This window comes from Helicoverpa armigera, chromosome 29 (genome assembly GCF_030705265.1).
Source record: "Helicoverpa armigera isolate CAAS_96S chromosome 29, ASM3070526v1, whole genome shotgun sequence".
Lineage (NCBI taxonomy): Eukaryota > Metazoa > Arthropoda > Insecta > Lepidoptera > Noctuidae > Helicoverpa > Helicoverpa armigera.
In genome coordinates, this window is record NC_087148.1 from 4,316,463 (window position 1) to 4,335,547 (window position 19,085).

The 19,085-nt window shown below is 35.6% G+C and overlaps 2 protein-coding genes across 2 annotated transcripts in view; one reads left to right on the plus strand and one right to left on the minus strand.

Annotated features, from left to right (window-relative positions):
• Positions 1 to 452: 452 nt before the first annotated feature.
• On the plus strand, positions 453 to 8,980 carry LOC110382212 (vacuolar protein sorting-associated protein 37A). The gene is made up of 3 exons (XM_021342718.3): positions 453 to 1,195; positions 1,856 to 2,162; positions 2,713 to 8,980. The coding sequence occupies exons 1-3, from the start codon at positions 713 to 715 to the stop codon at positions 2,841 to 2,843; spliced, it is 921 nt and encodes a 306-aa protein (XP_021198393.3). The 5' UTR covers positions 453 to 712; the 3' UTR covers positions 2,844 to 8,980.
• A 498-nt stretch (positions 8,981 to 9,478) lies between these two features.
• The window catches only part of LOC110382211 (putative fatty acyl-CoA reductase CG8306), a 31,161-nt gene continuing 21,554 nt past the window's right edge, over positions 9,479 to 19,085 (minus strand). Inside the window, exons 4-12 of the mRNA XM_064042591.1 lie at positions 18,940 to 19,085; positions 18,389 to 18,498; positions 17,974 to 18,057; positions 17,360 to 17,468; positions 15,325 to 15,441; positions 13,503 to 13,622; positions 12,343 to 12,502; positions 11,560 to 11,657; positions 9,479 to 10,950 (exon numbers count right to left, since the gene is read on the minus strand). Of these exons, the coding sequence (XP_063898661.1) occupies positions 10,812 to 10,950; positions 11,560 to 11,657; positions 12,343 to 12,502; positions 13,503 to 13,622; positions 15,325 to 15,441; positions 17,360 to 17,468; positions 17,974 to 18,057; positions 18,389 to 18,498; positions 18,940 to 19,085 (1,083 nt within the window). The 3' untranslated portion in view covers positions 9,479 to 10,811. The remainder of the gene's footprint in view (positions 10,951 to 11,559; positions 11,658 to 12,342; positions 12,503 to 13,502; positions 13,623 to 15,324; positions 15,442 to 17,359; positions 17,469 to 17,973; positions 18,058 to 18,388; positions 18,499 to 18,939) is intronic.

Consider the following 19,085-nt stretch of genomic DNA (forward strand, 5'->3'; position numbering starts at 1 on the left):
TGAAATGATACAGTGTAGGTAACTGAAAACTTCTTAAAATAATTTCGTATGTGAAAGTTATCATCCAACACCGGTCGGTAGAGTTGTAATACCTCTACTAGAATACAATACGTAATATAAAAATGCCTACAAACTCTCTTTTTAATATTGCAATAAATTTCAAAATCATAATGTTAGCTGAAGTTTTTGAAAGTACATACACCTAGTAACAAAACGAGTTCCGAAAACAAAACGCAGTTTTGACACTTGACAAATTGACATTTACTTCAGAAAAGGTTTGTTCTCGGTAACGATTTCGTTCGTAACTTATTAGTTTTAAGACCAGTGATTGGTTGAAAATATCGCTTTGCAACTCGTATCCAATAAGAAATTGTGCCAATAACGTTACTTTCTGACAGTCAACGAAATAAAATTAGACAACGAACGAAAACGTTTCGAATCACTTATTGTATTGATTGATCGTACAATACAAAATATTTTGTATTCTGCTATTTCTTAAACTCTTCATGTAAGAATACTATCGAATTTATTAAAAAAGTATTACAGGTTGCCTATTTACTTGTTAACGTGAACTTCAAAATAAGATCAGTACTGAAATTCAAGCCAGTTTTTGGTGACACTTCACAAAACATAATTTCACGACAATAAAAAACAAAAAAATCAACTACTTCCTCATAAAAAGTGTTCCGATTTCAAATTAGAGTGACCAAAGATGCTGCCACGACAATACTACGGGGAACAAGAGATGAGAAAACGTCAAATAGATACGCTAAAAATCTTCAACGATCATGTAGTCGAAGTTAAAGATAATGCTGAATATCGCGTCGAATTCATAGCTGACGCGAAAAATATGAGCTTAACAGTGATTTTAGGGCCAGACTTTCCTAATGAAAAGCCTACAATTTTCGTTAACCCACCTATACCTCATCCTTGGATAGGTGAAAACTCCAATCAAGTTATAGGTGCCCCTGGTCTATTGAACTATACGTTACATTCAGATTTAGGTCGTGTAGTCCAAGCTATTATAAGGGAGTTTCAGAAATCGATGCCTAAGCTCTCAAATTCGGAGGAAGTGCCAAAAAGTAATGATGTGAGCCCTCAAGCGAACTTTAATGTACAATCAATGATGTTTCCTGAATTAAATGATTGCTGTGTTGAAGAATTGCAGGAGATATTGCATAATACTGATTTACAGGTATGTTTTTTTCTGTTTTTTGTTATATTTTTCTCAGTTATAACCTATAAACTACTCTACAGCTCTTCAAGTTCTTCAAACTGCACCCTATACAGTCCACATATTGTTTCTAGATTATAATACATCAATATCATATAAGCAGCTGTTTCCTCAGGTCATTTCATAGGAATGTTTATTTATAAAACAAGTTGTGTTTGTTTGAACAGTCAAACTAATTTGTTACATTTCTCTACTCACCAAGTAGCAGAATAAACACAAAAAGAGATTTATTCATTATTATATGTATGACCAATCTGTGTCACAACAAATGAACCAATTTGGATGTGGCTTTTTTCTTGAAAATTGGTTTTCCAGTTACACTACTTATTAGTACTTATTAGTAGTTTCCACTACTATGTATAATGATTTACATACTATGTATTTGGATAAAATCACATGAGCTTCATATAAGTTTTCTGCTCAGTTCATTCAATTATCTATCTCACTCAAACACATATTTTTTTATTTCATCGAGAAGAACCAACAGAAACTCCATAGCTCCAACTTTTATTTACAAAAAAACAATTGTTAAGGAATAGTTTTCTTATCTTACAGTATAAATTATCCCTGAGAAACTCATACAATACAAAAGAAGATAATATCTAACCTCTTTACTTACAGGACAAAATAATAGAAGTAAACCCCCAACTCGTGGAAATGGACCTTGAAACGGAAGAACTAATGAACAGTATCGAGAACATAGCCCAAGAAAATATCGCCAAACAACAACAGTTGGATGATTTAAAAACCGAAGTTATCGACCGCATATCCACCATCGTTCAGATGAAAATGAACTTCGAAGAGCTGAACCGTAAGCATATGAAGTTAGCGGAAATGTATGACCCGCATCGAATTAGAGATTGCTTGAAGGAGGCTGCGTTAAAGGCTGATGAGGAGTCCGAGGTTATTGCGGAGCAGTTCTTGACGGGTATGTGTGTCTTATTTTTTAACTGCTTGACTGCCTTATGTACTCCCCTTATCTAATTCCTAATGTACTCACTTTATGAACTCCCGTTGTGTACTTCCTTATATAATTTCTTATGAACTCCCGTTATGTACTCCCGTTATGTACTTCCTTATGTACTCCCCTTTTGTACTTTATGTACTCCCCTTATGTCCTTCCTTATGTACTCCACTTATTTACTCCCCTTATGAACTTCCTTTTGTACTTCCTTATATACTTTCTTATGTACTCCTCTCATGTACTTCACTTATGTACTCCACTTATATACTTACTTTTGTATTCCTTATATCGGGTGTGTGGTAAGGGTAAAACACCAACCTCTCTAGTATGAGTGTGGCTTCGTTTCCAGATCAGGCAACTAACAATGCAACTTTTAGTTTTTATCTATTTATTTATGTTTATGTCTCGGAAGTTTGGGAGTGGGCGTATGTTTTTATTTATGTCCTCATCCTCACTCTCTAAACAGATAGGTACACGATTTTTGATGAAATCAATAATATTGCTTTTTTTTCAGGTAACATGCCAGTTGAAACGTTCATAGCGAAGTTTGCTGAAAAAAGAGGTCTTGGTCAAGCTAGACGGGCGAGAGAAGAACGGATTGCACACCAACTGGCACAACTAGACAGAGCCACGACCAAAAGTTAAAAGAAAAAAAAACATTCCAATTGACAGCTGTCATAGCTGTCAATGTCAAAATTGCCGCCAATTTTTTTAGAAAAGGCGCTATTTATTAAGCTTTGTTGTTGATTTTGTGTTGTGATTGAAATGTAGGATATATGTATATGTAATCTTTGAATGGGATAGTGCAATCGGAGATTTTAAACTAATTACCTGCACTACACAATTGGTTAAAGTATCATAACTGATGATTTTATGAGAACGCACCCAATTGTTTTTGTTTGGATATTTATAAATACTTCTGCAATAAGTATTCATAAGGCTGTTCGCCTATACCAGACTTTGTAGCACAGAAAATCCGACTGATTTTTGTAGGACGTTCTGACTAAGATTTTCTGACCAACTTTCTGTAGGACGGGAGCGTTGCGGTGTAGTTATCGACACGAATTTTGAGCTCTGACCTTCACCTGCGCAGAAGTAATTTATTGGGTTCCTTTTGTGGTATGAAGTGAGGCGCGGGGACGGGGCGGTAAAGCGGTGATTGGCCCGCAGTGCATCGCGTCATAGCCGTCACTCGGGATTGGTTCTTTGCTAATAAATCACTTCATTCCTCAACGCGCGCGCACATACAGTTGACGTGCACACAGTTCCTCCGTATATACCGATATATAAAAAAAAAACTTTGGTATTAAATCTAAGCAATAAACAAATTGAGTACTTACACTCATAGTGTACAACTTAGTTAAATGTGCTTGTATTATCACAATAAATTAATGAAGTAAAGTTAAGCGAACAAAGAACAAAAATTGCTGCGAGTCATCGTCCTGCAAGTACACAACCAGTGAGTCACCAAGCTGCTTCGCTCCTATTCGTCGGCAAGCGGTGAGTCCCAAAGCGCGCGGTGGCACCAAACGCTACCGTATATGGTCACAAACACCACTTGACTGGATCGACACTGCTTCCGAAACAAATCGGTTAATTTCACCACCCCGTCGAAGAGCAACGCAGAGGGTCGAGACACACGTCGGACTGGCGAGAATAGGAGTGCAGGTTCGCTACCCAGATCACGAGATTATTTTTGCAAGTTTATTTTTTTTTTTTTTTTTTTTAAACTTGTTTTTGTTTTATTTCCTTATAAAATAAAACAGAACTTTGCTTATTTGTGGCCAACAAAACATCAAAAGCTGTTATTATTGCCTTTTTTTTTGCACTAACTCCAACTTCATGGTGTAAATATGATGAAGCGCACTCCGACAAAGTCACGTCCTCTCTCTGAGTCAGAAGCCGAATCGAACATACGCACTCAACCACAGAACCTTATGAAAATGCCTACCTCCACTCCCACTGTTCCTGAAAACGAGAATGTAAATACTCGTAAACGCAAAGGTGATGATTTTATGAACGAAATCCGTGACCTACTGGAGTCTCATACAGCTCAGGTGGATAGGAAGTTAGAGGAGCTTCAGAACACAATAAAGGAGATTATTACGCAAAATACGGAAATAAAAGAAAAATTAATTACTCTATCCATGCAATACGAGCATATTGTCATTAGAACAGAGACCTTGGAAGCTGAGAGGAAATCTGATTTAGACTATATTATTCAGTTGGAAGATCGCATTGAAAACTTGGAAAGGATGTCATGCCTGTCAAGACTAGAAATAAGAAATATTGCGAAGCCAATTGGAGAGTCTAAGGAAGACCTGCGCAAAATCGTCACAGAAGCGGCCAACGTTCTCGGTGTATCCATCCAATCTTATGACATTAAAGATTTATTTCGGTTAAACAGGAAGGAAGGCGTATCACCAATAATAGTGGATTTTGCGAACATTGATATTAAGGCCCGGTTCATTAAAAGTGCACGGAACTTTAATAAAACCAACAAAGATAATAAGTTTAACACATCACATTTAAAATTAGAGGGCCCCCCTAAACCGGTATATCTGTCCGAGTGCCTTACACAAAAAGGTCAGCAACTATTCTACCTTACTAGAAAATTTGCTAAAGAGAATACTTATAAATTCTGCTGGACTTCTCTCGGTAAAGTATTCCTTAGAAAAAGTGAAGGAGACCGGCAGATTCTTATTAAAAAAGAAACAGACATAGATCTCCTCCGTCAGGCTAAATGACTAGTTAAGTGTTTATGTACTTATTTTCTTGAACACCCATATTACTGTAATAACTTTTTTATTCTTACTTTTTGCATGCTTTGCGCTCATTCAAAATTATCTCGTACAAGTATTTTCGTATTGTTAATAATTAAGTATTTCTACTATTATGTTTACTGTTTAACTACTCACAATCACTACACATCAAAACATAAAACTCACCCATCTTTTTTACTAAAACTAAAACACAAAACATCTCCTTGCTTATTGCTATGTGCTTTCAATACGGTATATTTCGCAGTTTTTGGTGTCCTGGTAGAATGCTTCAGCTATATCATCGCTATTATTTCTGTTTTTATTTATACCTCAAAAGAACATGGTTGATGTAAATGGTATCGCAAATGACATTGACGATTTCGTCAGTGTCGGCGATGCTATAGCTGTTGATTTTCCGGAAAACTGCAAGGCTGCCTTTGACCCAAATGCAAAGACGTTTTCAGTATTACACCAAAATATCAGAAGTCTAAACTGTAACTATGATGGGCTTACTGTTCTCCTCAAAAGACTAGACATCAATTATGATCTTATTGTGCTTACTGAATCTTGGCTATCCAAAAATTCAATCATACCTGTAATGCCTAATTACACAACTCATATTACTAAATGCCACCTAAATCAAAATGATGGTATCGTAATATATCTAAAAGATAGTATACACGCGAATGTCTATGAACCAGATTTTTGTCATGAAGTAAATTGTCTTGTGACCACGATAAATAACGATTTAGCTGTTGTATCAGTGTACAGGCCTCCAGCCTTTAAAAATCTAGAGCCTTTTTTAAAGTCTTTGGATCAAATCTTGTCTACTCTTAATCATTATAAAAATATAATTTTAATTGGTGATTTAAATATTAATATTAAACCTGAGCAACTTAATCCCAAACACACAGAATACTTAAATCTGCTCGCATCTTACGGCCTTCTTGCCACACACACTCTTCCGACTAGAGAATCTAATTGTCTTGATCACTGCTTCATCAAAACAAAACTAAAACCTTTAACTATAGTTTGTAATTCAACTTTAACCGACCACTCCTGTCATGCTATCACTACGTTTGGAAATGAAGAATAGACCAATACAAAATAACTTTCGTACAAAAACGGATTACGATGCCGTGGTTGAAGATTTAAAAATGATAAATTGGGAAGACAGGTTTCATAATGATGATCCAAATGACATGACAAACACTTTCTTGGATGTCGTTAAAAACATCATATTGACTCACACAGTCACCTTTAAGCAGCCTAGGCGACAAGTGATTGTTAAGCCGTGGATTACACCGGGATTATGTAGATGTATGAGAAATCGCGATCACCTTCACCAAAAGCTGAGAAAGGATCCAGAAAACTCAACTCTTGCTATAACTTACAAGCGGTATCGAAATAAATGCAATAGTTTACTAAGAAACCTTAAAAAAGATTATTTTAAATCTGAGTTAGCCAAATCCAGTCGTAATCTAAAAAAACAATGGGGATTGGTAAAAGAAATGGCTAGTATAAACAGTTCCCCAAAAACTTCATCAGAGCTTATATCCTCTAATTCAACAACTCAAGACGCGTTAAATAACATAAACAAATACTTTGTCAATGTCGGTAGTAATTTAGCAAACGCTATTATGGCCAGGACCCTCACAAATGAAATAGATTTAAGCAAGCGGGGTAGACCAGGTCCGAAGGGCAAACCCATTAACTCTTTTATGCTTCTCCCAACAGATCCAATAGAAATTAAAGAAGTAATTGCTAACTTGAAATCGAAGAATTCCTCGGGATGGGACGGTGTTTCCACTTACTTTATTAAAAGAACAGTAGATTTCCTGACTGCACCTCTAGCGCATATTTACAATGCTTGTTTTTCAAAAGGAGTGTTTCCAGATGCTTTTAAAAAGTCTGTAGTTGTTCCTATATACAAAGCAGGAGACAAAACTTTGGTGTCAAATTACAGGCCAATCTCTCTACTTTCTAGTTTCTCAAAAATTCTGGAAAAACTAATAAATAAAAGGTTAAAGTACTACCTAGAAACCCATAAACTTCTCTCTGATAATCAGTTTGGGTTCAGAGAAAAAATATCAACCGCTGACGCTCTTCATAGGGTAACTTCGTATCTAGTCGAAAAATTGGACAAAGGCCAGAAGTCTGTAGGTATATTCCTAGACTTGGCTAAGGCTTTCGACACCGTATCTGTACCGATCCTCATAAATAAACTCGAGACCTTAGGAATTCGAGGAATACCACTCCAACTTTTTCTAGACTACCTGACAAACCGAAAGCAGGTTATAAAAATTGATAACAGTGTCAGTTGTGAGGAAAGTGTTGCTTTTGGTGTGCCTCAGGGCAGCGTAATGGGTCCCACGCTGTTCCTAATATATATTAATGACCTTTGCAATTTGATTTTGCGAAATGGTCAAGTAGTAACATTTGCAGATGACACAGTTTTACTGTTCAGTTCCAATACTTGGAAAGAAGTAACTGAAGCAGCAAATGAAGGGTTTGCTATAGTAACCTCTTGGCTGGACAATCATTTGTTGACACTGAATCTTGATAAAACTAAATTTGTTACTTTTACTATTAACGCCAGAACTCAACCTTCACCGGATTCAATAGTCATACAAACTCACAACTGCAACAGCCCATGTTCCTGTCATTGCAAACCAATTACTAAAACGAATTCTATAAAGTATCTCGGCGTGGTAATAGATCAGAACTTAAGCTGGAAGGAGCATGTCATGAAAGTAGGAAATCGTGCAAGAAAGTTGATTTATATTTTTAAAACAATTAGAAACGCTTGTGACATTAAACTGCTAATAAAAATCTATTTTGCATTATGTCAGTCTATATTGATGTATGGCTTGAATGTATGGGGAGGAACTTCAAAAACCACTATGTTAGTGGTCGAAAGAGCTCAACGCATGGTACTTAAGGTCATTTCTCGCAAAAAGTACACTTATCCGACACACCTACTTTACTCTGATCTAGGGGTTCTCACGGTACGAAAATTGTTTATTAAAATAGAGATCATGGCACAACATAAGGTAAAACCGCACTTTACGAATAGGAGACGTTTGGATATAGTTTATAACATACCCAAATACCGTACTACCTTTGCACATAAATTCCATAACTATCTTGGACCTAGCCTTTACAATACAATAAGTAAAGATCTTAAATTGAAGAATCTTGATAGCCAAACATGTAAAGAAACTTTGGAGAAATACTTAAAAACACTAGACTACAACACCACTGAAAATCTGATAAAAAAATTAGTATAAAAAGAGCACATAAATGTAAGCACACATCAACGCACACATCAACGCACACTTACTGTAACTTACACAAAACATACACTTAAACACACTCATATACATACATAAAATAACACAGATTAACTACATACTTACTACACATACTATAATTCACAATAATGTACTTAATTTCTTAAAATAGCTTTAAGATATTTGTTGCCTGAGTCATTGTAACTGGAACCATGTGTGAATGTGTTGTAATAAGGTTGAGGAAGACTATCCGCTCGTGATACAGTTCTACACTAGTACGAGGGGATAGGGTGAACCAATCCAAAGACAACCAAACCACTTTCAATTTCATTACGCTGTTTTTTACATTTCTGCCTAAATTCTACTGTGACAATACCTTTATTAAACTTTTGTAGAGCTTTGTAACTTGCTTAATCCAACGCAACTAAATGTATTATTCTGTATAGTTGTCTCATATTTGTGAATAAAGTTTTTTATTATTATTATTTATTATTACTTCTGCTCAGATGTAGGTCAGAGCTCAAGATTCGTGCCGATTACTATACTATTCTATTTTTCTCCTACAAAACATCGGTCACCGATTATTGGACGTGCATGAAGTAATGTAGGATATCCATGTGTAAATGTATGGTTACAATAATGTATAGGAACATGTACTCAACTATTTATTACTATGAATGAAATGTTTATAACTTTGTGATAAATTATTAAAAATAATTCGCATTTATTCCGATTTTTATTTCATGCCATTTAGTGGTAATCCCTAAAGAAAGCACATAGACTTTTTTTCAAAGTTAAAAAAAAAAACTAAACAGTTTCTTAACAAAATGTTTATTATTTCGAAAAAAAAATACATTGCACTAAAAATACTGGAATGTAAGTACATACTTCACTTTTCCTGTTGTAAGATCTCACAAACAAACATACAAAATGAGAAAATACCAAACATCGAATTAAGAACATCCTTTTTAAAAAGTTGGTTAAGAATAACACATAAAACAAGACCAACTTATTTTTTCTATTTTGATTGCTGGCAATACTTACGGTGTTGTCAAGTATTTCTATCTTATAACGACAAAACTAAGTCCTTACAGAATTAATATAAAATACAAAGAAATTAATTATTGGATACGGTATTACAATTAATTAAATTATAACAAGATTGAGCACAAATAAATGCTATTTTGTATGAATATTTTTACCATAAATATAAAATAAGGTGCTGGAATGTAAATCTTGAAATGGTTTTTACTTTATTTTGTTAGTTTGAAACAGCTTGTTTCAACAATGCCTGCCGGGGCTGCGGGTTGTTCGAAAGAGTTACCGCGGCCCTGTTACATAAAAGGCCTACGACGGAACACGACGGTTTTTAGTCAGTAAGAGTCTGACACTCCCTCACCGCTGCTAACCCACAGCGGGAGGGGTCATTTGATGATGAACTTCTTAAATCTTTTAACAGTTTATTAACTTATTTAACGTTGATTACTTAGAAGTATAATAATTAAAACTACAAATACAACATTACAAACATTCCCTGACATTTCGCCCTCTTACATTAAATTTTGGCCCAATACTTATATAACATAATTTTTTTTTCATCCAATGATTACCTAAGTATAGCTTAACTTTTTTAACCAAGCCCATAGGCCATAGACACATCAGCATTTTATGCATACTTTTCTATCAGTTAAACATTAATAATAAGTTTTTCTTAGTAGAAAATGGACGAAAATACATAATACAAGAGATTCAATAAAAATATCAAAAATCGAAGTAAATATTCAAAAAATCTAAAAGATATAGAAAAATAATTTAAGTCAGTTTTTATAGAAATTAGATTTAGATTTTCTAACCACGCTTTCACACTAGCGGATTTTTATCGTGCTTTAAAAATTGGTCTGGTTTTAAACGTCAACTTTCTCACCAATAGTTTTTAGGCTACCCGCACCCGTCACGTCAGACTTAGGACAGATATTATGGGCCGATTCTTTGTAGGACAAGGATTTTCTTAACTACTTTTTTAGCAGGACATGTGCGTTATCAGATTATCCGACAGCTAGAATTAATTTCATGTTTCGTAACAACAGTTTTTGACAAAAACTTTTTGTTTAATGACGCGTATATGCACGATACCGCCCGAAACGAGTGGAAAATACGCCAGTGTGAAAACGCTGTTATGAACTACCAAAAAGTAGACCATAAGTTTCAAAGGAAATTAATATTATTACAAAAATAATTGTATTGCGCCTATACGCGCTACACCGCCCGAATCGAGCGGAAAATACGCTAGTGTGAAAACGCTGTTATGAACTACCAAAAAAGTAGACCATAAGTTTCAAAGGAGATTCATATTATTACAAAAATAATGTTCAGTACTTTATTTTAAGGTTTCTTGAAAAAGTTTTTTTAAGTACGTTTTTCCATAGATTTAAAGTAAATTATAGAGTACTTACATAAATAATAAGTGCTATCCAAAACACTGTTTTCAAAGGAGATTCATATCAAAAAGCCTATAATTCAAAAACTTTTACGTTCTTTTAAGTAGTTTTTCCTTACATTTAAAGTAAATTATACAATACATAGATAATGGGAGCGATCCAAGCACTAGTAGCTAGAGTTAATCCTGTCTGCCAAGCGAAGATATACCACAGCAGTCCCATGATGAAGAGTTGCCAAATCACGTGGAATACTAGGAGGCTGGAATGGAGAAAATATTGTGTTATATTATTAGGTATGTACGTTTATTTATTTATTAAAATATGTAATATTTTTTAAATTATTTTTACAAAAACCCGCTAAATATGAGTTCGACTTTCAAATGAAGGTTTCCATACTATAGAAATATTATAAAAAGGGACCATATTTCTGTTTGTTTGTTCAATATTTTAAGGGACTCTCATACAACAAACGGGCTTTTTAATCGTTTTAAAGACAGTCATAAGTCGGTAAGTCTCACAACTAGTTTTACTTATCGATTGCCCGGGTAACTGTGTTGAGGAGGTCAGATAGGGCAGTCGCTCCTTGTGGCACACTGGTACTCAGCTGCATCCGATTAGACTGGAAGCTGACCCCAGCACACTTGGGAAAAAGCTAGATAATGATAAATCGGTATAGAACTCTTCACGTGAGAGTCGGATGCGCATTTTGCTGTTTTTTTCACTTTGGCCACGGAACCCTAAAAGGAGACACTGTTTTTTTCCTTTGGGTATGGAAGCCTTAACAGACATACTGCTTTTTTCCTTGTGGTACGGAAGTCTAAAAATATATTTTGTAACAATTAACTAAGATATAGTTTAAAATACTTACACCATGTCCTTATTGCGAGCGGCGGGCAAACTAGATTCCTTTTCCTTGTTCAAGTAGCGACGGACGCCCAAATGTAGCGTACTGAAGTACTCTACCCACTGGAAATAGATTGTATTATGTATTTTACTAACTATATCAACATAAATAATAAAAAAGAAATGTTTGTTTCATAGAATGTTTGTTTCACACAGGAACTAGTGGTCCCACTTAAAAAAATATTTCAGTTAAACAGTTTCAGTTTGAAAAATCTTAAAATAAAACTGTTGTATTGATTGAGATAAATCCTTTTGGAAGTAGACGAATACTATGAAAAGTATGAAAAATTATTTTGCTTCCTGTGTACTTTTCTTCCTTGCAGACAACCTGTTTTTTTTTGGTTTATTTGTACCTTTAAAGGCTCCGAAACAAATGATCTAATTTAAAATTTTCTTTCACTGTTGGAAAGCTACACTCTTCCCAAGTAACATAGGCTATATTTATCCCGATACGGGTAGTAGTTCCTATTATATATAAGTTACTGTCTGTTTCTTCACCCGAGTCCCGAAGGACCTACTTCCCGCACCCGGATAAATAGTAAACAGGCCTTTTTCGGAAATTAGGTATCTGAATATTTCATTTAAACCGTAGCTTTAGCGGTGACCGTCAGAATCGCTGTCACCCTCCCCGAAGGAAGACATATAGAGAGTTGCTACCTAATTGCTACCTTCCAGCATACAATTTTGGACTTTTGGCGAATTGTGAAATAAATTACCTTTTATACAAAAATATACTTTTTATACTCACTTGTAAAGAAGTTACATCAATATAGAATAATTCTTTATCCTTTTTGCTTAACTTCGTCGCCAATTCTAACGTGTTAGGATTGTAGAATTTCCATTCGCTGAAGATGAATCTCTCGAGCCGGTTCAGTGAATTCCATACGTTTTTGTGCAGCCGGATGAGACTGAAATAATAAAATGAAGTATTTAATATTTTTTTATATAATACCTAAAAGTAGTAATATTTTATTATGTAACATCTTAAATATTATTTTTGCTGGTTATTATGTTGAGAAGTAAAAATTGCAAAAAAGCTCAACAGACGCATACAATTCAAATCATCATCATCATCACCATCATCTCAGGCATAGGACGTCCACTGCTGGACATAGGCCTCCCCTTAGATCTCCACAGATATACAATTTAAATACTTGTCGGCGTCAGGATCCGACATCGTTAAATAAAACAAAGGAGGACCCCTTTGTTTTAACCACACAATCACTTGGTTTATTTCAATTAACACAATATTAGTCACTACAATTATTTATCACGAATGTGTGGGAGGTGTGCACTCGGCAACGGTCGGCGAACGAATGACCCGAGTCGTGCGCGCCGCTTTATATAAGGTCCACCGTTGACAGATCGACGGTTGACACATCGACGGTGGCGCCGTCATACTCTTATAAAAAAAAATGAAATTTGTGCACTTTGACCACCCCAGGAATCAAACCAGAAACTAAAGGTACTCAAATTATAGGACTTTTTACACAAATACATATTAAACAAAAAAACTACTGCTCAAATATTATTTTAATGGAATTAATTATTTTATTGTTGTTATTCCATAATTACATTGATTTTTAGCCTCTGTTTATTTTTAAATGAAAAGTAACATAAATATTATTTTTCTTTAAGTAAAAAATGGAAATTGAGTACAGTTAATCTGAATCCTTCTATTATCAAAGGAAATGGCTAGCCAGATAAAGAGTACAATCTATACTAAGAGGAAAACTTTGTTTGTTTGGTTGTAATGAATAGGCTCAAAATCTATTGGACCGTTTTTAAAAATTCTTTCACCATTCGAAAGCTACATTATCCACGAGTAACATAGGCTATATTTTATCCCGGTACGGGCAGTAGTTACCACGGGACGCGGGTGAAACCGCGGGAAAATATAATACTTACATAGGTCGTCCTCCCGTAACTCTTAGCATCAAGTCCAATAAGAAGGCCGGGAAGAAATGTACGAATATCGCAGATATACGGAACATTAGGAGGGTCGGCACGAATTTCAGATGAGGGTACCTGAAAATTATTAAATAAATATATTGATTCAAAACCTATAATTTATACATCCTACTGATATTATAAATGCAAAAGTTTGTGAGGATGTATGTTTGTAATTTTTTCATGCGAAAAGTACTGAATGGATATTGATGAAACTTGGTTCTATGTAATTTATATTTCAGAGTAACGCATTGGGAAGTAGATCCCTCGGGACGTGGGTGAAAGTGCGGGGAAAAGCTATATTAGATTTGCATATGATATGCTTTAGTGTAATGTGTGTTTTTTTTAATTAAATGAAGTAATAAACAAAAAACTAAGATTTTGCTTGGTTGAATACACTGATCTCATGAAACAACGGACTAATGCCCATTTTCACCAACAATCTCTTAATCTAAGTGCCACTTAGAATAAGGGCTCTCCCAATTTTGACATAAATAACTATGGATAAGGGATACCTAAACTTTGGTGAAAACGAAATTCTTATTAATTGTTCCGTAAATGCTCTTAAGGGATCCCTTAATTTAGGTATTTGTTGGTGAAAATGGGCATAATTCTTTCAGCGTTAGGGTGCGTCCACATCTGGCGAATGTGCCGCGAATGTGCAGCTCGCGAGCCGTTTGCTCGCTGCCCGCGTGCATTGTTGTTCGTGCGCCTAAGCACCGTACGCGATCAGCGCGCGACTCGCTTGTTATTAAATAATAAACGGAATTTTAAGGCCTCGGCCTCGAATTTTGCGGGCAGCGGGGCGGCAGCGGCGGCGGCGCGGGAGCGGGGCGGGCAACGCATACCTGTTTTCGAAACTAGCGGGCAGATCGCGCGGCACTATTATAGCAGTGTAGTGTTGTGTTCTGTTGTGTTTGCTGTTCCATATGGGTGTCCTCTCAAAGATGGCCGAAATTATTAGCTCTTGCACGTCCGAAGACATCTTGATACGTCACAAAAAAAATGTATAACACTATGCCTACAATGCAGACGCCCAACGCGGGCGGTCACCGCTTGACTGGAGCTCACCGCTCGTTGCCCGCTCCCGCGCCGCTGTATTCGAGGGCCGGTCCATTTGCTTATACGCGTAAGATCCTGCCGCTCCCGCGCCGCCGCCGCTGCCGCCCCGCTGTCCGCTAAATTCGAGGCAGCGGCCAATGCGCGAGAACTGAGTGCCGCTCGCGCGCTCTATACGAGCCTTGCGTGAGTTGCGCTAAAGACAAGCACCGAACTATTGCAGTGACTGCACGCGCGCAGCTCGCGGACAGCAAGCTATCGGCTCGCGTGCTGCACATTTGCGGCACATTCGCGATGTGGACGCACCCTTAGATAGACCATTTATCGAGGACTTTTTATCCCGTTACGGACAGTAATTCCCACGGGACGTTTGTGAAACAGCTAGTATTGATTTTATATAAAATACTAGCTTTTACCCGCGACTTCGCTCCCGTCAACTGACTTCTCTACTTTACCCTATTTTTTTTCATAAGAACCTTCTCCTGACAATAACAAACACAACAAAAAAAGAATTTGCCAAATTGGTCCAGGCGTTGTTGAGTTATGCACTTACCAACACATTTAACGATTCATTTTTATATTATAGAAGATTATTGTTATGTATGTTAGCGACTGCGAGGATTTTTTTTGCTTTTTTAAGGTTTTTTATTTTAATACCTCTTTTATATATTTTTTTATAATCTTACAGATAAATAAGTATAGATGTTATGGGATAACTTACCAAACAGCACTTTTCAGTGGATATTTGTGCAGCATATTGTTAACTGTGTTGTCTAACATGGTCCAGGTGAACGGGTTGCACGTTGATGAAGAACAGTGGTACACTGTTAGACCCGATCTGAAATTAAGATTTATTTATATGTATAGTTATATTTTAAAGAAGTGTGTGTATTTTTTGCTTTTGTATGTGTAAATGGCTGAATAGATTTTGATAAAACAATGTCAAAATAAATATGTACAGGCTACTATTTATCCGATATATTATGGGTATGATTTAAGCTGTCACCAATTTAATTAATTTTGTGTTTCTTAAATAATAGGGTTTGCCCTCAAAATAGTAGATTTGTCACCAAAATGTATCACCAAACAATATAAAATCAATTCCACAATAAATTACCGAAAATCATGGAGATATGGGGTCAAGTACCAAATAAATGGTTTTGTATGTATTATAATAGGTTTGTCCTAATAGTATTTAGGCAAACTAATTTAAAGAGATCACCTATAAATCATATATTATATCACTAGAAAATTTCATGAATTGTATTAAAATGTAGGGTGGTCGTCATCATCCTTTCAACCAAAAGAGTCTACTACTTCACTGGCCATGTGCCTCCCCCAAGGGTCTTAATTTCCACAGGTAGTATAAATATATTTAAATTAAATTTCTAGCTGAATAGTAAATAAAACACTTAATTAAAGTCAAAATAAGCATCGTATGATCGTACCTACAACCAACCTACAACCCATTCGTTGAGGCCCGAAAGCGCGCCAATTTGTCTCCCTTCCCTTCCTCTTCCCTTTGAACATATTTTCATTAAAAATAAACTGATGTATTAAATTGGTAACGAATACATTATTTTAATAACTGAACATAATAAAATGTAACTACTGTATTGATGACAAAATAACAAATAAAAAGCAGTCGCAGTCAGAGATCGATTAATCGATTTATTTGGTGACAGATCTACCATTTTGAGCACCAAGCTATTATTTAAGTAATAAAACTATTATTATAAGAACGAAGTTTATATTCATGTAATACACTACAATTTTATTGGTGATCCATCTCATATTTTATACATTATATTGACAATAATTTGGTAATTCATACATGGGAACAGTCTTTGTTTATCTGAGAACGAAAATATTTCGTGGCGATAAATCTATTTATTAGGTAATACAACTTGATGACAAAAATAAATTTTGGTGACAAAAAATATAGTTCCCATATATTATTACCTCCATAATAAGGAAGACTGATTTTTGTTTGTAACTTAAAGAATCGATTTGAAAAACTCTTTCACTGTTACACTATCCCCGAATGACATTACGTATATTTTATCCAGGTGCCAGATGTAATTTCCGCGATTTATTGATACGCGGGTGAACCTGAGAGAAACGGTAGTAGCTTTAGTACTTAATTAATTACTTATGTTGAGTCGTCCCACTCGCTTCAACCGCGTCCACGACAAGTGGGGGCGACTGTGACGTCGTAGTGCAACGGCTCGCCGCGAATGCGCCGAGACCAGAGGTCAAAGCTTGCTTATGCGCACCGGCCGCGCGCACGCGTTCTTTAGTTCTTATACTTAAACTTTAATTCGTATTTGCTTAATTGTATTACCTATATTGTTATTCTTAATTATTCTTAAAAATCATTATACGTATTTACATGTTATACAGTCCACTCTTATTATTTACTCCACCTGCTGAGCTATCGTCGCAACAACTTACTTATTTACTCATTTTAACTAGAACTAATTACAACATGATGAATATTTTATGATACAAGATCAAGGACACACAAAAACATGTGTTGCTGAGGAGTTTTTGCCACTTCTGAGTTTGCGCCACTTCTTCCCAGCGATAACACATAGGGTGAAGGGCGGGCGTTTTGGGGACTGTCTTTTGTTATTGACGTTCGAAAAGTGCTGATTTATCAGCCTAATTTTAAATAAACGTTCTTGAGTTTGAGAATCAAAATAATAGATAGTAAGTAATATGGTATTTTTAATAAAATTAAAAAAAAAACTCACTTGCTCTTGGCAGCCTCCCATCCGGCAACTAACAACTGGTTGATGACGACATCCACGGGTATGTAATCCGCTACCTTCTCTTTAGCCAGGGGGAGGCGACGGACTACTCCTGCAAATGTAGAGAAAAGTGGTATTAGACACATTTATTATGCCATAACCTATATTATAATAAAGGAAGATTTTTCTTAGTTGTTTGTATCCAAAAGGCTCCAAAACTAAAGAAAACATGGAAGAAACAAAAGAAAACTTGGCATGATTTGAAATAATCTTTCACTGTTGGAAAGCACTAAACTATCGCTGAGTAACATGGGCTATATTTTTCCCAGGTACGAAAAGGAGTTCCATAGGGACGCGGGTGAAACCGCGGGAAAGTAGCATAACATGTTAAATAATCACTGAGACTCAATTAGGTCTAACACTTTTTTGACACAAACAACAAATACAATTTAAATATCTTGACTAGTTTGGAGTTCGGAGAGGAGAAGGTACTATGGTTGTCACGCTACACATCCTTTTGTTGTGGGAATTGTCCAGTCACTTAAAATAGTATTGCCTTTAAACACTTCTCACATATTAACTGCTTAGCTATAAGGTAATCAAGCAAAGAGTTTTACCTTTAGCTGCCCCCATGAGGAAGCCTTGAGGTCCAACTTTAGAGCAAGTCCAACCAGGAATTGGCTCCTTCCAAGACGCCACAACTGAAAAATGTAAAGAAAAATACATTTCACTTTTCAATAGACTTCCTTTCTGAAGATTAAGAAAATAATATACTTGACAATTAACCTATACCCAAATTGGTTTAATACCTAAGTATTATACTAAGCATAAACAATCTTAAAGCGTCAAAACTCTTAATGACTTTTTATCTAAAAACTCAGTTAATTATTTTTACAACCCATTCACACTGGCGGATTTTCCGCTCGGTTTTTCTGAGCAAAAGAAGAATAACCAAGAACAATGCTACTGTTCTTTTAAGTCAAGGGTGGAACTTAAAGATATTACGTTTTAATAATTTTTTATTATACTTACTCATAGTAGGTCTGACAATAGTGCAGGGGAACATATCAATACATTTGATGACCTCATGCTCAGCCAAGTGTTTTGTGAATGTGTAAGTGTTGGGATGACTTTTCAGTAATCTGCGAAGAAAATAAAATGTTTATTTTAGTAGCTTTTAGGAATATAGTTTTATACATCAGAATAATATAAAGGCTACTTTTTATCCGGATGCGGAAAGTAGGTATCTCTGTAAGCGGATTTTACTACTATATATAAAATATACTCAAAAACTGGGCTTATTTAAAATGTGATTTGATGAAGACAGATTGAATATTTTTTCCCTAACTTTATGAATCCAATAGAAAAAATTACAATTACTATCTACACCAATTATATTATTTAACTGAAAAATTAGTTTCATTGTTTGCTTGAAAGCACTTATCTTAGGAACTACTAAACCGATTCGAAAAATTCTTACAGTCCATATAATCGAAGGCTAGGCTATTTCATATAATGGAAGGCTATGTAGCCAATTTTTAACCCATTGCACAGAGTAGTCCACTATACAAAAAATAACTTACTTATGCTCAATCTGCAGTAAAGACTCATCATTCAGGGTTTCCACCAAAGATATCACTTTCTGTGCGTCTTCCGGTGCCTCGTACACCTTCTCATGAGCTTCAGTTAAGAACGAGTTCACGTAGGCTGATGATACGTGGATCATAAC